General features: G+C 40.4%; 1 protein-coding gene across 2 annotated transcripts in view; it reads left to right on the top strand.

The window, feature by feature from the left end:
* Nucleotides 1–8,989: 8,989 nt before the first annotated feature.
* Nucleotides 8,990–20,812, top strand: part of GAS6 (growth arrest specific 6) — a 42,830-nt gene continuing 31,007 nt past the window's right edge. The window contains exons 1-4 of one of the 2 annotated variants that reach the window (XM_053455146.1): nt 8,990–9,098; nt 9,726–9,889; nt 11,875–12,041; nt 18,469–18,493. In XM_053455146.1, the coding sequence (XP_053311121.1) occupies nt 9,820–9,889; nt 11,875–12,041; nt 18,469–18,493 (262 nt within the window). In that variant the 5' untranslated portion in view covers nt 8,990–9,098; nt 9,726–9,819. Of the gene's footprint in view, nt 9,099–9,208; nt 9,890–11,874; nt 12,042–18,468; nt 18,494–20,812 lie in introns of those variants that run through there. The other variant, XM_053455147.1, reaches the window with a different exon arrangement.

Consider the following 20,812-nt stretch of genomic DNA (forward strand, 5'->3'; position numbering starts at 1 on the left):
CATGGATAGGGAATAAGAGGAAATAGAATAAAAACAGAAAAACTGAAGACAAACTGCTGAATCTATGCAACAGATGTATCCTGAGCTGTCAGACTGTGATCTGATGTTAAATATGCCTAAAGTCCATTACGTTTTCCAAATCCACTATTAATACTCTTTTTTTGTGCACCATCTTTTTTTTTTAATTACAGATTTTATAATGAAATACACATTACTGCGGAATATCACCGATGGACAGAAATAATATTTTAAAGCTGATCTTATCCTAATCTGGGTGTTGACCACAAGGAAGGGTAATTAAAAGTGTACGCTTGAATATAATCCATGCTTAGCAGGCGGCAATAAAAAAATCATTGCATAAACTTCCCCCCAAGCAGTGACCCCATCCTGAAAGCACAGGCATCTATTCATTTCCCTGGATTAGCTCCTAGAGTATTTCAGTCTTTAGTTTTGTTATTCAAAATTAATATACATTTTACCTACTGTTTATGAGAAAATATCTTATAATGTTGTGAATGAGTTAATGAAACAAGAATTGTAAGCGTGTGCATCCGTGAGAGGTGATGAGGATACTAATTACAGAAATATTTAAAAGATAAAAAGATAAAATCATTCTCCCATCAAGATGAATGCCATCATTCATAGAAAGGCTGATTTAAAGATGGCAGGCCTCATGTAAGGGTAGTAACCTTATAGTAAACGTCATGTCTGCCCAGGTCTTTATTGGCAGTTATTGATGTGCTCAGTAAAGGACTTTATTATCTCGTTGTATATCTGTCTAGAAGGCATTTATCAATATTTTAATTATCAGCATTCAAGCTTTAGTCTGGAAAATGTATCAATCTGTCAACAGACCAACTAATTCTGACCTACAGACAGGGACATAAATAGTTAAAAAAAATGCAGAGGAAAAATGGTTAATTCCTACTTTGTTAGCCATAGATTAAAGCAAGTAGTGAGATAGTGGTGTCCCCCGTGCAAACACATGGAGGGATTCTGCAACACCCCCCCCTCCCCATATTCATTTCCTCCTTTACCCGCCCCCTGGTTATTTTCAATGCAAGAGATGTGTTCAGCCAAACACATCACTTTCCATGTGATCAGCATCAGTGCTGGGATAGCCAATGTCACAGGAGTCTAAGGTGACACACACCACCGTGGACCTGTGCAAAAAGGACATTCTGTATTCAGTGGGTGGTCTCTTCTGAAACTAATTGTCCACTTCAAGCTGCCAACCTGTGGCAAGAATCTTCAGATGGAATATGTGAACAGTTGCTTTAATCAAACAAGAAGAAGGGTAGTTTTATATGATGCGGAAGACACGTTGTTTCATATTACCTTTTTCTTTTTACCTTACACCATTTCAAATATCAAAGAGGGGGCCATTTTGTTTTGGTGTATAATTGCAGGCATAGCTAAGGAAGGGGCTTTTAACAACACAACATAGGGGCACCCTCTTTTGTAAAAAGGGGCACATGGGATCTATGATTTACGTTACTGGGTTGGGTTTACCGATGTAACAACAGGGGCCCGGTGCGACCCCTGCAAACCCTTGTTCCTGTCTCCTCATACCGGTTCACAATTGTTTGGAAAGGGCCCCTCTGACCTGGACCGCACCGATTGAACGGCAAAGGGAGACAGGAACTTATCGGGGTCACATGACATCACGTGACCACGCGGTGAAACAGAGTCTGCTCACTGCAAGCAGCTGAAGAGAAATCTTGCAGGAGTGGTGAGAGGGATATATGTATGTGTGTATGTGAACATGAATGTGTACGTGTGTGTGTGTGAGCATGTATGTGGGGTGAGATGGAGTGTGTGTTAGTTACTGTGTAATTTGTGTAAGTGTGTTTACATATGTTGTATGTTGGAAGGGAGGTCAAGGGGCAAAGAAGGCAAAGACAAGTTGTTGATGTTGGGGAGCAATTTTTGCACCAGGGCCCTGTGGTTTCTAGTTACGCCTCTCAATAACTAACATAAATATTTTAGTTATTCTGCCATGCCATTGAATTCCCCTATAAAAATCGAGATGACTATAAAAAGATGCATAATGGAAATGCGTATAAAGTGACATCCCTTCGAATTTGTGATTGCATGAAACACAGTATCTAATTACTGCATTGTTTTCAATGATCTTATGGGTGAGAGTGACATTTTTGCTCTGAGAAAATGTTGGCAATATACTGTAAACTTGTTTTCTGGAGAATAAAAAAAAAAAAAAAAAAAAAGTCTAAGTTGACATTGTTGTTCACCGCAAAAAGGAGGAATCCAAATTGCTGGTCATCACATGGCAATGCATACAAGCATGGAATTATTAAGTGAGGTTAAATAGAAAAATACCAAAATAATAAAAGCTAACAATATTTACAGATATTCTCTATATCTCATAGTTAAGTTTGACTTTAGGATTCCAGCTGTAAGTAAACATTTCACATTTTTCTATTTAACCTCAATTCCCAAGAGTTTAAAATGTTTCTCGTAAACGCAGGAGAAAATGAAAATTATCTGATTTCTGAAGAAACATATGCATTCCTGTAACCACCAGCTGTACTTCTTAAGACTAAAATGCAGTTTGTATAACTGCCAGTAACAGGGCATGTTTATATTCTTAAAAAATAATAGTATCAATTATTTCAAAGCGAACATTCCAAATATTTCACAAAGTCTTCACAAATAAAACAGATTTTAGGCAAAAACGTTACTGTTTTGTATTCCTAGGAGATGTGTGAACTTCCCACCTTCTGTGAAGTCAGAGTTGGGTCTAACTCATTCTCCATATTTGTGGTTGTAATTCAGTTCTGTGTCGGTTACTACATATAGAATGGGCCACTGTAATGGCAACAGAGGTTGTATAATTATCATGGGCGCTATTATATATTTATCTCGTATTGATGCTCAAATAACAACAAAACTATTTTGGTGCTGAAATTCTTTGGAATGGCTTTAGCGCTCTGCACTAATGGAGCCACAAAAAATAGTTTCCGCTTGTAGCTAGCGAAGTCTGATTTAAGCTAGGGATTAGACTACCACAACAAAATTAGATAAGTAGCTCATAAGGTTTGTAAGAACAAATGGTGGTCCAATGTATCTGCTTGATAAAAAGGGGTTATATAGTTTGTTCTATAACGCTCCCTTCATCAGCCATCAGCCATTTAGCTTTCATTCCAAATATTCATTCCAAGCTCTGCCATGAATCAGAATATCATTTAAATGCTACATTACTTTTACTACATTTTTTTAATTAAAATATATATTTGTTAAAAAATTAAAAAAAAAGTTGAAAATAAAAGTGATGTTGACTAGATGACAGCACTGCTATACAATAAGTGCACTGTTGATTGATTTAGTTGGCGATTAGGTTGACGTGATTTTTTAAGTAAAAATAAGCTCCATCTATGTGTATATATATATATATATATATATATATTCTAGATACTGCCAGTTCTTTCCGATTTATTGTTGGAACAAACAAACAACTAAGGATCAAATGTTTCCAAAGTCTTTTACCACTTGGCAAGCTTTTTTCACGTGCAGTAATTATTAAGGAGTAGGAACACACACTGATTATAAAATGCAGATATGTCGGGACTGGAACAGAACACTCTATTACTGTTCTGTTATCTTCCTCTAGACCTCAGTTGGGTTAATACATTTTTTTTTATTAAATATATGTTGTGGGATTTTTTTTATTAATCAGTTCCAGATGTAGGGCTACTAGCATCCCTCTTAAATTGATCATTTGCTTTTATTTACTTTATATAGTATATACTATGTTTTTAGAGATTAAATAAATTACATTTTAGCTTTCTCCAGTTTATTGGATTTCTACTTCTGGATTACCAGCCTTGTTTCTTCACATTCTGGATTTAGATGAAATATTAAAGTGACACAGACCAGCTAATGTGGCGTATATATCCAAATATTGTTCTGGGATGCATGACAGGAGCCTTAATGCCTCTACCAGGACCCACTTACCCTGGCTAACCTTTCATTTACAGTCTTCTACTATTGACTCTGCACAACGCTTTATTTAGCAAATAATATCATAAACCTTAATGTGATTAATAAAATCTTCCAGGAACTTTTCAGGATTTTGAATTTACTACAGTGAGGGAGAGCCCTTGTTAAAGAATACCAAGTGAAACGACTGAGCTGAGCCTGTATATAACGCCAGCGATACATTAAAAAAAATAAACGTGGAGCAGACAGTCGACCATGATACATCAAGAGTAAATGTCTGGATTTACACATGAGCACATTTGGTGAAGATGATACATTTATTTACTGACTAAATGGCAGTTGATCTCCATCTTTTGAGACCACATACTGTAGGTCTTCTCTTCCGATTTCCACTGTATAATATACGGGAAGTGCTCGCATATATGTAGAGATATATCTACGTTTGGGGCCGCCCTTGGCCTGACTTAGATCAGGGCCCCTAGCTGTTTCCCCTTCCGTGGTCGGTGTCCCAAGTAGAAAAAACATGTGCTGCACACATTTAAGAAACGCAGCGCCAGGGTATGATGTCATAGCCTGGCAAGCTGTGTCTAAAAGGTTCACATCGCCTTTAAATGGCAGCTGCTGCTCCCTGGACATGCCATCCTAGGCCAAGTCAGCCTGGGCCAGTGGATACGCCACTGCAAATATGCAGCCAAAGCAAGGTACAGGAATTGTTGATTGAGAGTACGTTAGCACAGTGATGTCAGAAGGAAATCCAAATGCACAATTACATTGTGCATGTAAGACATACACATTTATACACGAATGCTGCAAAACCTTTTTGTATGTTGTAACAACTGCTGTTTTATTTGTTTTGTCCCTGTTTCCCACCTTCATAAATCACTCCCAATGTTGGGTATTAAATCGGTTATATTGTATCATAAACCCCTTCAGTGCATAAACACAGGTTCATACAGGTTCTACTACAAGAATTGCTCAAAAGTCAAACTAGTCCCTGTGTTACAGCAACACGTGCAATCAGAAAAAATACATTGGCCAGTATTAACATAAATCGCCTCCTATTCACACTGGAACTTTTTTGAAATTACCCAATCTGGTTTTAGCCAACTTGTCCTTGGTTTTTATCAAAACTAGTTATATCTTTCAATAAGGAATGCAGATTATAGGCACGTGCATCCCCGTGGAGCAGAACTGAATTTCCCCGAGTATTATATATTGTGGTAAAGTATATGGGAAAGTGGTGGATGGGGTATATATCTCACCTAGTTTCCTCACCCAGGCACGGTAGCAAACACAGGAGCCCTCAGGTGAGGCTTCCTATGCTCATTACTGGGGAGGAAGCCTTAAAAGAGAGGGCTGTTGGGTTTGCAGGGGGGAGGAGGGACTGAGGCAGGGAGCAGCTACAGCCAGCGCTGCAGCCCACCAGGTATGAGGTTTTACCCATGGACAACCTGTTACTTTGCTTTGTGCCAGACCGTAGGCTTGTAGAGAGGTATCCGGATGTTTAGTTAGAGCCGGACAGGCTTAGAGTTTGTTTTATTTTCAAGGTGCTCTGTGCCTACAGCATCTAAATAAACACGCTTGACTTTTGAAACCTGTGTGAATACTGTCATTGCCGCCCCATGTGTGAGCTGTCCCCTACAATATATATTATAATGCTTGGTTTTTTCACCAATATTTATTTATGAATGAAGAATAATAGCTGATATGATAGGTTATAAAAAAAAAATGAACCTGTCCACAAATTACAGGTTTGTCTGGTAGCAGAAATGGGCAACTGTCTTAATCAACTAAAAATGTCTGCTACAGTCCCTGTAATACACTAAAGTAGTCACTACATTTTCTCCAATCCAACCCACAACAGTACATTTTCTGCACCAAAATAAACTATTACTTAACTTGCAGTATTGTATACTAGACTTGTGCATTCGTCTTCGGAGTGCGTTTTCGTGTTCGTTCCGAAGACACGCCGAAGAGAAGACAGCGGCGGTAAAACAAAGACGAAGACACACACCACGAAGATCTTCGTGATCGTCTTCGTCTACCAGTCCCCCCCCCCTTCTAACTTACCTTGGCATCGCGACAGTTCACAGAAGTGGAAATCCGCAGGTTCGCTGTCAGGGGTTACAGGGCAGTGCGAATGAGCCTATTGGTCGCTTACAGGGACCTCCTCTGGCATCAACCAATTGGTTGATGCCAGAGGAAGACCCTGCAGGTGACCAATAGGCTCACTCGCACGGCCTTTGTAACCCCTGACAGCGAACCTATGGATTTCCGCTCCCGTTAACCCCTTCGATGCTGCGTTAGATGCTTCGATGCTGCGTTAACCTACGGAAATCCGTAGGTTAAAGGGCCGTGCAAGCGACCAATAGGCTCACTCGCACGGCCCCTTAACCCCTTAAGGTGCAACAAGTGCACCAGGAGCCTAAAAGTCTGTACGAGCGACTAATAGAGTCGCTCGTACAGACTTTTAAAACCCCAATGCTGCAACTTACCCTGCAGATCCCACTGGTCTCCCTGTTCTATCAGTTAAATGTCCGTACAAGCGACTTTATTGGTCGTTCGTACGGACATTTAACAGGGAGACCAATGGCATCTGCCGGACAAGTTACGGTACCAGGAGTTTAACAGTCTGTATGAGCGACCCTATTGGTCACCAGCAGGGGGCTCATCTGCCATCAACCATTGGCAGACAAGCCCCCTGCTGACTCCTGGCGCCAGAGCTGCTGCGGTACACGTTAACCCCGTATTAACCCCTTAACCGGAAAAAAACTAAGAAAAACCGAACACGAAGAATGTTCACGAATATTCGCCCGAAGAGAAGACAGGAACAGGCGAATATTCGCGGAATACGAAGATTTTTTCCCCCCGAAGACGAGCACGAAGACGAACACGAAGAGCCCCCTAGTGCCCAAGTCTATTGTATACGAGTAATGAGCATTAACCCCTTAAGGACAATGGGCGGTCCCTAAACCCATTGAAAACAATGCATTTTGAGCCTTTGTTAAGCTAAATGTCTCTCACACCCCATATCTCATTAGTCTGTAATTGCTGCTACTGACAACTTAAAATGGCATCACCACACATATATCTAATGCTTGTCCCTCTTATTGTAAATGCTGATTGACCAGAGCGAAAAAAAAAAGTAAGGAAAAACTCCCACAGGTTGTTGGACCCATCAATCATAGCCATAACCATCAAGGAGACCACCCCCATTATTTTGACTAATTCTACCTATCAGTCATTGATATGTACCCCCCTACACACAGTCCCTCCTACTTTATCTCATCAACATCATTATATTTCTGACTTCTAGGACAAAATAAACTGGGGATCACATGTCAACTCAGCACTGAAGGTATAGATCAAATAAACAACACATGGAAACAGCACTGCAGGTATAGATCAACTAAATAAGATACATAAACCCTGTATTTGCAGGTATACATAAATAATGTATGGAAACATAGCATAACAGAGATAGATCAACAGAATAACACACAGATCCGGCTTATAAACGTAGCATTAAAGGTATAGATAAAACAACCCTAAATTACAGGCATAGATCACAGGTTGCACACCCCAAAGGCCAGCCCTGGTGTCCACATAGAACTTGACCAGCACCCAGGTTACGCACACACATTACAGCCCAGCCTGAGTCATCTTTGTCCCCAAACAGCCCAGCTTGAGCCATTTTTGGCCCCAAACAGCCCAGCGTAAAACATCTTTGTCCCCAAACAGCCCGCCTTGTGCCATCTTTGTCTCATAAACACCCTGTCTGCGCCATCTTGGTCCCCGAAGCTCAAACACCCTGCTTATGCGATCTTTGCCTTTTCCAAAATCACTTATACATCAGCTTCACTGCTGAGCGTCGGGAAATGATGTCATATTCCGGCGCTCATCATGAAGCACCACACCGCGACCAAGGCCTTGCATTCCCACCACCGCAGTCAGGGCAGCGGTAGGGAGCAGAGGAGAGATAAGGGGGGCTGAGCGGTTGCTGAAAACGTTTTCATGTGAGACCACTCGGCGCCCCTGTCTCTCCTCTCCCTGCCACCTGGGTGCTGTGCACCCCGTGCATCCGCCTCGGCGCGGCCCTGGCTATGGTGATGGGACGGCCGCATGGCTCTCCTGCTGCCATGGCGCCCTGTGTAGCGGCACAGCTCGCACACCCCCGACTGTCAGTCTTTGTCTATGGAGATGACATGCATGTGTGCTTTTATACACCTGTGAGTGTGGCTGAAACTCAATAATTAGGAGGGGTGTCCCCATACTTTTAGCCACGTAATATATATGTGATGTATCGCTACACATTAAAAAGATCTGTCAAAAGACAGGTGAAAGTGCTTCGTAATTACCTCCCTATTGATAAGCCTGGGAATTACAAAAAAAGGAAAGCAGAAAGATGATTGGTCACTTTAATCTTTATATTTGCAGTTGCTCTAATTATATACAATGGACAAGGCCACATTCTACTTTTAGAAAAGAATTGTGGCATAATACGAGTACATGAATACCTTTTAAAGAAATATCTGTACTGTTTGGAATACGTATTCCTTATTATCTGACAATTTAATTTCAGTGCCCATTTCTGATTGTAAATTGTAAAACACTTTGTGAAATGATGTGTAAAATGTGTATATATGGCAACTCATCACCAGCAACACATAATCTGGAGTCCTTTTATATTTCTACTTTACAGTATTGGAACTCGCTCATAAATTATATGGAAATCAACCAATTCTTTTTTTATATTCTCATGTGAAATAAATCAGGTCATGCATGACAATTGACCGTACTTTGTGGTCCACGGTTTTATTGGCTGGTGGTACAGCAGCTGTCTGGCTCACTTAGCGTGCGGTCAGTCCGTGCTGTTTGCATGTAGTCAGCAGGTGGTGCCATATAATAGAGCATTTGTATGCACCCTTTTCTTTCTGTGTATTGTTGTAAACAAACAGGCACACGCATAGGAGGAGCCACAGTCACAGATCACTGTGCTCACTGCTTTGTGTCCGGTTGACCGCACTTTATCCAATACCCAAAGTGACTTTGAGGTTTACACGGAGCATACAAGCAGAAATCCTGCCTGCGCTTACAGCATCTGGATCATGCTGCCTGCCGTACTGTAGAATCCAAGGGTTTGTTCTCATTATTCCGATTCCATTGATTCTCTGAAAACCAAATTAGGGCTTGGGAATACTCCATGACGTCTTATTATTTTTATCTTTTATTTATATAGCGCCAACAATTTACAATTTACATTTTTTTACAATACATATATTTAAAGGGTACGACAAAACTAGAATTGGCAGACTGAGAAACTGATACATTAGATAAAGAGAAGACTGCTCGCAAGCTTGATTTATACGATTTAAATATTTTAATCATTCTAAATATTACTTTTGCCACCCTGACTTAAAATAAAACAGTAACAGCTGTCAAATTTACTGGTAAGCGTAATCAGGGATCTAATATTAAGAGCTGTTGCTATATGGCAGAAGGGACCAGAGTATACAGACAAGTTAAAATAAAGTGACTGGTATTTTTAGTGCTGGCATCATGTCAGTGAGATGCCAGGCTGCTCCATTTGTACTCCTGGGAAAACGTGCAAGCAGCCTGTGCACATAAAGGTGTGTCTTTGTATGCAAGCAAACTTTTATCAAAAGATTGGGGAGGGAAGGAGGCTCAGCCACTGACTCCCCCGCTGGCTGCTGCTGATTGCTGCTGCCTGCTGCTGGCTGTGAATGTTTCTCTCTCTTTCTAAGGAGCTGCTGGAGGGGGATTTTTGGCTCAGGAAGCATCTCGATCTCCAACAGGAGGAAGGACAGAGCTCTCTTTTGCCGGTCTCCTGCACACAACATGCCGACCATCTCCTCCCTGACAGCCGCCCTGCTCCTCATCCTGCTGGCAGCAGAACCCCTGCATAGCAGTGAGTACAGGAGCTGCTCTCTATGTTGCATGCTAGGGGTTGTTTAGTGGGGTGGAAGGCACCCCAATCTCATTAAAAGTGTGGATGGATAATTTTGCATGATCACTGGTTGCTTGGTTGTGTGATGTTTGCCCCCTCCACTGGGGGTAGTACATCTGCTGTTCAAGATGCAGTCTGCCTAAAGGGTTAATCTTGACACCAGGGAGGTGCCCTCATCCAATGTGTTGTCATGCAAATGTTTGGGAAGGTAAGATTTGCATTGTCAGCAGCCTCCATGATTGCTTCACCTATTATGCCTCTGGTTGGGAAATAATAATACAAATATTATTTATTATTTTATATAGTGAAACAATGTAAATAATCACATCTCTTTTGGTTTCAATGGGAAACATCATTAAAATAAATTTGTATTTTTTCTTGTTACATTTTCTTTTTTGCATGGAAAAGTGTTTAGCTTTGCTTGATTTGCTCTGCATCTTCTTAGTGAATGAAGTTTCCAACTTGCTGAATAGCTGTCACAAATTTTGACCCATACCAGCCTTTTAAATAACCTGAGAAAGATGCTCCTGGAGGGCAGCAATGAGTTAGATGCGGCTAGCGGCATATTTCTTGCATTTGCATCCATGGGATGGAAGTTGTAGTCTGTGCAGATCTGAATACAATAGTTTGTGGAGCTACCCTGAGCTTTGTCTCCGTGTTTTTTTTCTTGCAAGATGCTTTCAATTATAAATACCCACCAGGATGTCTAGAATAACTAAGACTATAGGCAGCATTTCACCGCAATTGTATCCTTTATGTGATTCTTTTTTAAAAAAACATTTTTTTTTTTTTAATTGTGTTTTTTCAGTGCAGTCCATTTAGGTGAATGTGAGCGGAGAAGATGGAGCACATTAAATACATATGTTCTACTAAATGAATTTTTGACCTGCATATTCTAAACAATCATTTCGTAACTGCATTACAAAAAATAAATTATAAAGTAATAATAATAATAATATATCTATATCTTACACAAACCACCGGAATTTTATACAACCTACACATATATATGTGTGTGTTTATATTTTGTCCTTGCTATATTTCTTCTACCATTGTTGTATTTTCTTCTAAGAGAATACTTAAGTCCTGTGGGACTTTTGTTTATTTGACTTCTATAGACATGTACATGCAGCCTCACCAAGGAAGAATGCATGTTAAAATACTTTGTACGCATGGGACTCTGCAGAATTATTTGCAAGGAGGACTACATTAAAATTTAAAGGGACCACTCAGCTATCATACACATTAAAGTGCATATGATATATGATGGATGAAGTGTTCCTTTAAACCAAGCACCTTGAAAAAAAAAAAGTGGACACAAGAACTGCTTCACCACTGTATTATATTACAACCACATTCAGGAATGAGTCTTCACATACTAATATTCTAGAATTTGTAAAATATTTTTTGGGAAAAAAACATTTAAATGCCAAGTTCGTCTCGTTCTTCTTGTATGTTGAAGCCTATTCTCCTTTTTTTTACGTTTGACTGCTGTAAAAAGCCGTCAGTCATTTTGACAACTATCTCTTTTACAATGGTGGCTGCCCTTCATATTCTATGCCAAAAAGTAAATAGAATAAAATAGCCGAAATTCTCTGCAAGGTTTAAACCCCATACATGCACTTTTGCTGAATTATGCACGCATACAACAACATACTGATATTTTTATTTGATCACCTTTAGAACAGCATTGAATGTCCTGGGAATTCTTGCTGGTCTGCGTTCTGTAGTTTGAGAGCCCCTGGGTTTTATTATTCCTGTTGAAGCCACATTAATCCTGACAGTTTACCCTCGAGGTTTTACCTTCAATGTATTGACACAGTCTTTAAAAAATGTATCTTTTAATGAATCCGTTGTACAATATTATTGACGTGGTATATATATATAATATATATATGTATATGTAACTAATAGGGTCCTGTGTCTGTTTTCTCTGTGGGACTCAGAAGTCTTGCTCCCTGCCCAGGAGGCTGCACAGTTTCTACGCCACAGGCAGAAGAGAGCCAACTCTATATTTGAGGAAACCAAGCAAGGCCACCTAGAGCGGGAGTGTGTGGAGGAGCAGTGCAGCAGAGAGGAGGCCAGAGAAGTCTTTGAGAATGATTTGGAAACAGTAAGTAGCCTTTTTGGTGTTCTAAGCACGCTATGAGTTGGATATTAGATGCAGTCTCGTGGGCGCTTCTTTATTTGCTTCTTTAGAGGAAGTAGAGCAATATGCAAGGACGCAGTAAAGCATGTTGCAGTTGGGGCAATCTCTGATGTTCCTTATGTATTGATTGCACACTGACCATTTCTAGCATCCCATTGCCCAAGGAGGGGAATGTCCACCTTTTTAGATTAGAAAGCAAGCAGGTTTAAAATTAGCAGAGGAAGTTGGTGCATAATTATTGAATGTCCTTCCCGGGTATTGGGTGACTGTAGATACCCTACAGAAGCCTTTAAGAAAGCGGTGAGCATGTTTAGATACATCCCATTTTGAGACCCCAAAGAACTGATGTATACTCGGTGGTCGTGGAGTTTATTCTTTATTAGCAAATAATATTCCTGAAAAAACTGAGCAACACATAGTGTAATGTTGCCTTTCAAGAGACAAATTAAAGCCCATAATTATTTTGACTCAGCTGCTTCAATATTAGTAATATTATAGTTACACACATATAATTAATTCTTTATAGGCCTGCTAGATAGTTATTTGAGTTCTTGTAAGTTCAAGTGCTTACTCATGGATAAAGTTGGCTATGTGTCACGTGATATGAATAATGCTTTACACGCAGTATATGGACAGTATACTACCACAGACAGCCTCATCATACAAATGCGTGTAACTTAATATGAATTTATGCCTTTGGTTTATTTTTAAAAAGTCATTGAAATCAATAGGAGCCCTGCTAATGTTCTTAGAACCTTTGGAAACCTTTTTTTCTAAACCAAAGCTGGCGTTGGTGGTGAGTATCGTGCGCATTGCTAAGCACAAGATGCGTTCGACCAAATGCATCTCCTGGAAGGCGTAAAGCTTGGGGAGGGGGGGACTAAGCAAATGCACACATGGGGTTCTGATGAATCCCTCTATGCACTTGAATGACAAAAAAACCTTACTGATGAGGTTCCATTCATTAAAATGCATATGAGGGCTGGAGTGTATCTTTAATTGCCAATTTATTATTATTTTTTGTTTGTTTTTACCATTTATCTTAAAGCTACTACGTGTGAATTCTTCTTTATTTTCCCATAAAACATATGGTAGTGGTAGCCTTGCTACTGAATTCCATGCAGTATATCGGAGGGTAGACCTGTGTTTAAAGGGCTCTATTGTGTTCTCCTAATTTACAAAGAATGATGGAACATATGGGACATATAGCCAGAGGCCGACTGTACTGCTACTGGTTGAGTTCCTCTTGACCTTATGAATAGAAATCCTGACCTCCTCCGAGAGTAAATATAGATAATGGGGTCATGGTAGCCATTTTGTTTCGGTATGGATTGCTGCAGCTGTTCTGTCCCATTTATTGAAACGTAATTAAATGGTAAGACTGGAGGGGGGGAAATGATATATCATTGCCCATACATTTTGTGATCCAGCTATACTGTAAGCAACCAACAGCATTCTGCATTGCCTGTATCTTACTCATTGCACGGTTGGAATCTGTAGTCCACTGGAGTGGAAGATGTTTAATATTGCAGCGGCTGCATCAAGAAGGGAATAACTCACTACATTGATCCCGATTGTCTGGCCCATTAATACTCACACACTTAGTTAGACTGAAAAGACCAACAAAACATTGCCCCCCAATTTTTTTTAAATAATCATGCAGCCAAGTTTTCTTATCTGTTCAGGCTGTTCAGTGTTGTTCTTTTTTAGTATCCACTGAAAGCTATACATAATTACTGTGCTCATCTATTATGTAGGTGATCATAAAACAGTTTATTACTTCTTCCTGGAGTAATTGCTTTATTTTCCAGAATTTGGCAATCATTCGTTCATTGTCAGGTAATGGCTTGCTGTAGATAGAGGGGTTATGAGGTTACCCCTCTCAGATGTCATCATAGAGCCTAATTTACTAGACTCCTGATATAACCAGAGTAAATGCCATCTTTTTAACCATAGTCAACAGTAAATCTGCTTTTTTCATTACACATTTTCCCTTATTTTACAGAAGAAACATATTTACTATATTCCCCATGTCACCCTCTGGAAGTTGTATAGGATGCACGTTGGAATGTAATGGATTATTATTAATACCGTATTTGCTCGATTATAAGACGAGGTTTTTTTCAGAGCAAATGCTCTGAAAAATACCCCTCGTCTTATAATCGGGGTCGTCTTCTAATCAGACCTCAAATAGAGGTCTGATTAGGAGACTAAGATCCAGATCCCCCGCACCGCTGCAGGGGACCTGGATCCTCCTGTCGTCGCCCCCCCCCCACACTTACCGGTGCTTCCGGAGGTGAAGTTGGCAGCGGGGGTTTGTATGCGTCCGTCGCAAATACCTTCCCCGACTGTCAGAGATCAGAGTTCCAGAGTTCCTGATCTCTGACAGCCGGGGAAGGTATTTGCGACGGACGCATACAAACCCCCGCTGCCAACTCCACCTCCTTCCGGCTGCCGCGGAATGAGACGTCAACCCGCTGCCCCGGCAATACAGCACGAAATTGGAAGCACCGGTAAGTAAGTGTGTGTGTGTGTGTGTGTGTGTGTGTGTGTGTGTGTGTGTGTGTGTGTGTGTGTGTAGGGCATTTCTGGAATGGCTTACACCCCTATATGCCACTCTGGCACTTAGGGGGTTAAAAGGCATATTATGGGGCAGAGTGGCATATAGGGAGGTATAAGGCATTTCAGGAGGCAGAGTGGCGTTAAGGGGGCATTTAATAGTGCACTCTGCCTCCTGAAATGCCTTATACCTCCCTATATGCCACTCTGCCCCATAATATGCCTTTTAACCCCCTAAATGCCAGAGTGGCATATAGGGGTATAAGGCATTTCTGGAGGCAGAGTGCTCTATATAATGCCTTTTAACTTCCTTAATGCCACTCTGCCTCCTGGAATGCCTTATACCTCCCTATATGCCACTCTGCCCCATAATATGCATTTTAACCCCCTAAATGCCAGAATGGGATATAGGGGTATAAGGCATTTCTGGAGGCAGAGTGGCACATAGGGGGTCAAAAGGCATACCATGGGGCACAGTGGCATATAGAGGGTTAAAAGGCATATCATGGGCCACAGTGCCATATTGGTGTGGCAAGCCTGGGGGCAGATGTGTGTAACTGGGGGACAGGTTGGAAAATACAAGAAATAAAAACAAAAAAAAAATATTTTTCTCAATCATAGCTTTTATTAAAAAAAATAGTTTAGATGAATTAACATTTACTGGTAAAACTTTTTTCCTTTAGGGTCGTCTTATATTCAGGCTTTTTCTTTTTTTCCTAAGTTAATATTCAGATTTTGGGGGGTCGTCTTATAATCAGGGTCGTCTTATAATCGAGCAAATACGGTAATAATAATAATATTCTGTATGGACCTAAGCGTGTTTAGGGTATATATGTTTCCCGATATACACATAGTCACCAAGGTCCCTTTTCCTCACACAGTACAAAGTATGCTTGGCGGTATATCAAAGGAAAGCAGTAAAATGACTACAACAAGAACAAAGTACTGCAGCTTTTACGTTAGAGCTTCAGAGGCTGTTAAAAGCCTTTAATAATAAATAAATGCATCCATGCACCCCTAGATTTAAATACTACAGATGATCATTAACCATTTAAAATGTGCAAGCCACAGTAAATGCTGTATAGGGAATATGTACCGGTAGGAAATATAAGGTGGCAAGATAGGATTGCCATTGTGGTGTACCAAATGCCTGCCAGATTTGGTAACATCTGTAACTGGAAACAAGTGTTAGAGAGATCAAGTTTATGTACGGCTTTCAGGAATGCCGGTTAGCTCATATTTGAAGTTGTATATTTTGATGACATAGGGTGAAATTTACCAAGCTGCTGTACAGCCATGTTGCAATCTACATTAAGATCCAGACTTCTGCTGTTCAGGTGTCACCAACATTGGTTAGTCCGGTGTGAAGAAACTATAGATGATATTCATGGTTCAAGGAGCATGGGGAAAATCCCAACAGTGAATTATATCGTGTTCAGGGCTCAGCATTTCTTTGGGAAGGTGTATTGGGGTGCACACTGCTAATGATCACCATTTCTTTGGGCAGGTGTATTGGGGTGCACACTGTTAAGGATCCCCATATATTGGGGAATGTAGTGCAAGCTTCAGGGGCTCCATTAGAAAACCCACCCTAGTAGGGAAAGTCTAAATATTATAATGTTGTGATCTACTGATACATCAATCTTAATTTGTTAAAGGGGAAATGTTTTAATTGTGCTCTATATTAGAAATCCTGCATTAAGGTGATTACCTCCTTTTAATATGCTAGTGTCTGCCTGTGCAAGCAACGGCAAATAACACAACTTAGTTACAGTTTCTATCAAGTGATAACAAATTAACATATATCTCACACATTTACTTGGGTCTGGCTGGATGCCAAAGTTTTCCATCCCCCCCCTCTTTTAAACATTTTTATATATAAACATATTTGCCATTTTCTCACCAGGGCCAGTTTTAATACAGAACTTAAATCTTGAGCTCTATTACTATTATTATTCAATGGGCTACAATTACTTAAATCAAAAATGAATTCTCAGTAAGCATTATACCCTTTTGGTTAAATGTGTTACATGCTTTGGATATGTCTGTGTTCCAGCTTATAAAATATGAAAGCATCTTCCATGTGTGAAATACACATCCTTTGATTTTTTTTAAGCAAGTGGAAAAAATGGGTTTGATCTTTTCTATGGCGCTAATGAAACTGTCAGCACAATATAATGAAACATTTTATTGATTTCCATAGCTTGTGATGTGGTAAATCAGAGCTGTGCAGCACCAGCTCTCTCTAGCTGCAAACGGCAAATTAATTTACTCTAAACTAACTATTTAGGAAAAAGTTACTTAAAGGGACACTCCAGCTCTTTAATCCATGGGATAGCTGACTGTCCTGTTTTAAGTTAAACATTTTGACCTGCAAATGTATTGAAGATCAGCAGAATCCCCCCGATGCTTGTGCAGTATTTCTTGACCCCTAATTCCTTCAATTGCTGGAGACGTGTTAGGTCAAACATGCCTCATGTGTACAGTGGTGAGCAGTCTGGTGCTGTCTCGCACGAGAGTTCAAGGAGGAGTAATGAGACCCCCTGCATGCATTCACAGAAAGCTGGTTGATGCAGCTGACTGGCCCCCGGCCCCTTTTCCTCCAAGTAAGATACACACTAGCGCACCTACTCACCATAGGACACAAACAGACTCACTCTAACAAAATACCCCATACCACACCTCAACTCGCACACCACCCCCTTACCCTGCCTTGCTTGTATCTGTTCCCTAGAGCTGCAGGCGGGTGCGATGTTACCGTGGGGTAATACAGCAATGTCGTCCGGTGGCTACCACCTCTGTGAGCGGGCCAGTGCAGGTAGGACCTATTGGTCCCAGGCCCCCCAGGCCAGCCCACCTTTGCCTGCCACTGATTGACACAAAACTTGGACTGCAAAAGTGCAGACTACAACTTCTCCTAGAGGTTTTTTTTTTTCATTCTACAGGTAAAGAACACATATTGCCGGGATATGACATTTAAAAAAGAAAACTGAACAGCCCTTGACGTGTCCATTTTGACACACGTGCCATAAGCATCACTGGTTTAGGCATCTCCGCTATTAGTTTATACTTAAACGAGGCACTAATTGGGTCTCAGTACAAGCATTTTATACATTAGTTTACAATCTAGATGATCAAAAAAGAATTTGAGAAAAGGATCTGTTGCAGTCCACACAGTGAGCTGCTGTGTTAGATGCTACTTTTACAGTCACGTGAACCCTTTGTGTGACAGCTTGGACAAAGGGCAGATTATGTGAACATTGGGAGAACAGAAAGATATTGCAACAATTCTTGTATGGGACTATTGTATTTTGGTCTGTCTCTTCATTTTAAGTGATGTATTTAAACATGAAATGTAAAAAGACGATAGCCACGTCTAGTTGTAATGTTTATTTTTTAACTAGTCCCCTAGATGCAGTTCGGATGAAGCCTTGGTTATTATAATGGTACAAGTAGAGCATGACTATGTATCAGTATTTTATTTATCATTTTAGTTAATTGTCCAATTAAACTCCTTTTAAACTAGATTGATAGGAAACAGTATGCATTGTTCAGTTCTTTTGTTCCAAAAAAGATTTAATTGAAATATAGCTTAAAAACAAATGGACGTCCTGTAAGGGAAATTTAAGTTATTGGTTTGATACAAATATGTCTGTTACAATTTTAAAACCCATTACAGTTTTTTCACAATTGATAAAATGTTAGACAGAAACAATAAGGTGGTCATATTTACTGTTGCTAATATTTTGATATTCTTGATAATTCCATATCATGTTTACATGTATTTAATGAATGGTTTGATTTACATTTTTTTTTTCTCCTACCTTTCCAGGACTATTTTTATCCAAAATATTTAGGTAAGTTTTTCATTTCTTATTTGACTTTACAGTTACTAGAGGAAATGACAGATCAGCACTCCCTAATCCTGTACCATCTCATAAAGGTTGCAATCCCAAAGTACTATTAACAGCATGTCCAAGGGTGACTATAGTAGCTTGGAGACTGCAATTCATTTTTCATGACATATCCAGAACTCAGGTTAAATGAGATGTTCCGATTTACATAGTAAATGCACATTGGTGTGCATTTGGCATACATGTGATTGGCTTCTACTGCTGTAATGGAAGTGCCACTGAGCATTTTGGTTAAAGTGTAAATAATAAAGGTTTTTGTAGAATAATAAGAATGAATGTAGACTTTTTAAAACCAAGTGAAGATGGAGTCTTTAGTCAAAGTTGAAAACACAGAAAAACATGTAAAGTACATGCATTCAGGACATCAGAGGTCTCTTCTTCAGACCTGATTTAGGGGAGGCAGCCTGGGGAGGACTTAAATGAGAATTAAGTCTAATTATTCAAGTCTAATTTTCCATACATTTCTATGACTGACATTTAAAAGGAGCAAAACATTTACGATGCTAAGAAATGTAAAATCTACTTTCTCTGAGAAACTAGCATTGGCAGCTTGCAGACAGTTGATCCGGTTGCCAATGGCCGTTCACCAATGCTTAATTCTGACTTTGATACAACCAATTTCATTTCAAACTGAACAACTTTCAGTAAAGGCTGACCGGTCTGTCAACCAGACTCAGCTGGCATGCGTGTAAATAGCATCGGCATACACCTCTAGAATCTCAGCACCTTGTCAAAGGCCTCTAGGTCTCAGGTTTTTGAGGACCATTTGCAGTAAGAACAAAACACAGAAGGTTTCTGCTTGTAACTGTCGCTCATAGAAAATAGTTTTTATTGCAATAAAGTATACTCATCTTTTTTTATGTTTAATGGCAATTGTGGTCAGTTTACACACTGCTGTGTTTGAGCCACATGGCTTGCTCTCTTTCAGCTTGATGGTATAGTCGTTGCTTTTTTTTTTTTTTTTTTTTTTTTTTTTTTTTTTTTAAACTGAATTTTTATTGAGATCAGACATAAAAATAACACAAGAATCCTCCATGTAATGCATAGGAGTAAATACATAAAGAAAAACAACAGAAAAAAAATGCGCACTACAATTGGACAGTACTACAAGTATACCGCCATACAATGCGGAAAAACAATGTAGAAATATCATATGGGTATAATATGTATACAATATGTCACACAGATCTCAGATTTTACATTTTTAGGAACAGGGAAGGGGAAGGGACGGGGGAGGGATGGGGAGGGGATGGGGGAGGAAGGAGAGAGAAAAGAAAAAAAAAAAAAAAAAAAGGGGGGGGGAATGAGGAAAGAGCGAGAAGAAGAAAGCAGTAAAAGAAAGAGAAGAAGCCCAAAGGTACTCAAGATGCCAGAGTCGCCTTCCGATACCAAACGGTCCGCAAATCTTTCAGGATATAACCACTAGGCATAGGGCAGAATGTAGCAGTATAATACTCATCCCAGGTCGCCCAAGTGTCATGGAAAATGTGTGGAGTGTTAGAGGCGGAATGCGCCATCTGTTCATAAGTACGGGTAGTAGTAAGCGCATACAAGACGTCCTGAATCGTGGGAGGGATTGGGTCCTTCCACTTGCGCGCAATGCAAACCTTGGCTGCGATCAAAACATGACCCAGTAGTTTTCGCAATGGGGAGGCTAATGACGGGGGAAACATATCCAACAACGCAATCTCCACCTCGGCCGCTATTGGAATATGCAACAATTCCACTATGAGATGAAAAACAGCCGTCCAGTAGGATTTGAGCACAGGACAGCCCCACCATACATGGAGCATGGAGCCCACTTCCCCGCACTGTCTCCAGCACAATGGGGAGGAGGAGGGGAACATTTTAGCTAGCCTGGAAGGAACATAATACCACCTAAAGAGAACCTTCCTATTGGTTTCGAAGTGAGTAGCATTTTTTGAGACCCCCTGAAACGAGGAGAGGGCATGATACCAAGTTTGAACATCATATTCCCTGCCAAGTTCCCTCTCCCATTGTAGCATAAATGGAAGTTTGTCATCAGACCCGTGACCCAACAGAGCAGTATAACAAACCGAGATGGCCCCCGGAACACAAGGGGCTTTCAGGCAAAGCCGAACGATCGGGGAGTCAGGACAGGAGGCAGGGAGGTCCCTCAGATGCTGCGAAAGGACGTGCCGAACCTGTAGATACTTAAAGAAATCACGACTGGGCAGGGAAAAAGTACTCTGCAGGTCCTGGAAAGAACGTAGACGACCCCCGGAGAACAAATGGGATACC

The sequence above is a fragment of the Spea bombifrons genome, chromosome 2 (assembly GCF_027358695.1).
Source record: "Spea bombifrons isolate aSpeBom1 chromosome 2, aSpeBom1.2.pri, whole genome shotgun sequence".
In the NCBI taxonomy this organism is placed as follows: Eukaryota; Metazoa; Chordata; class Amphibia; order Anura; family Pelobatidae; genus Spea; species Spea bombifrons.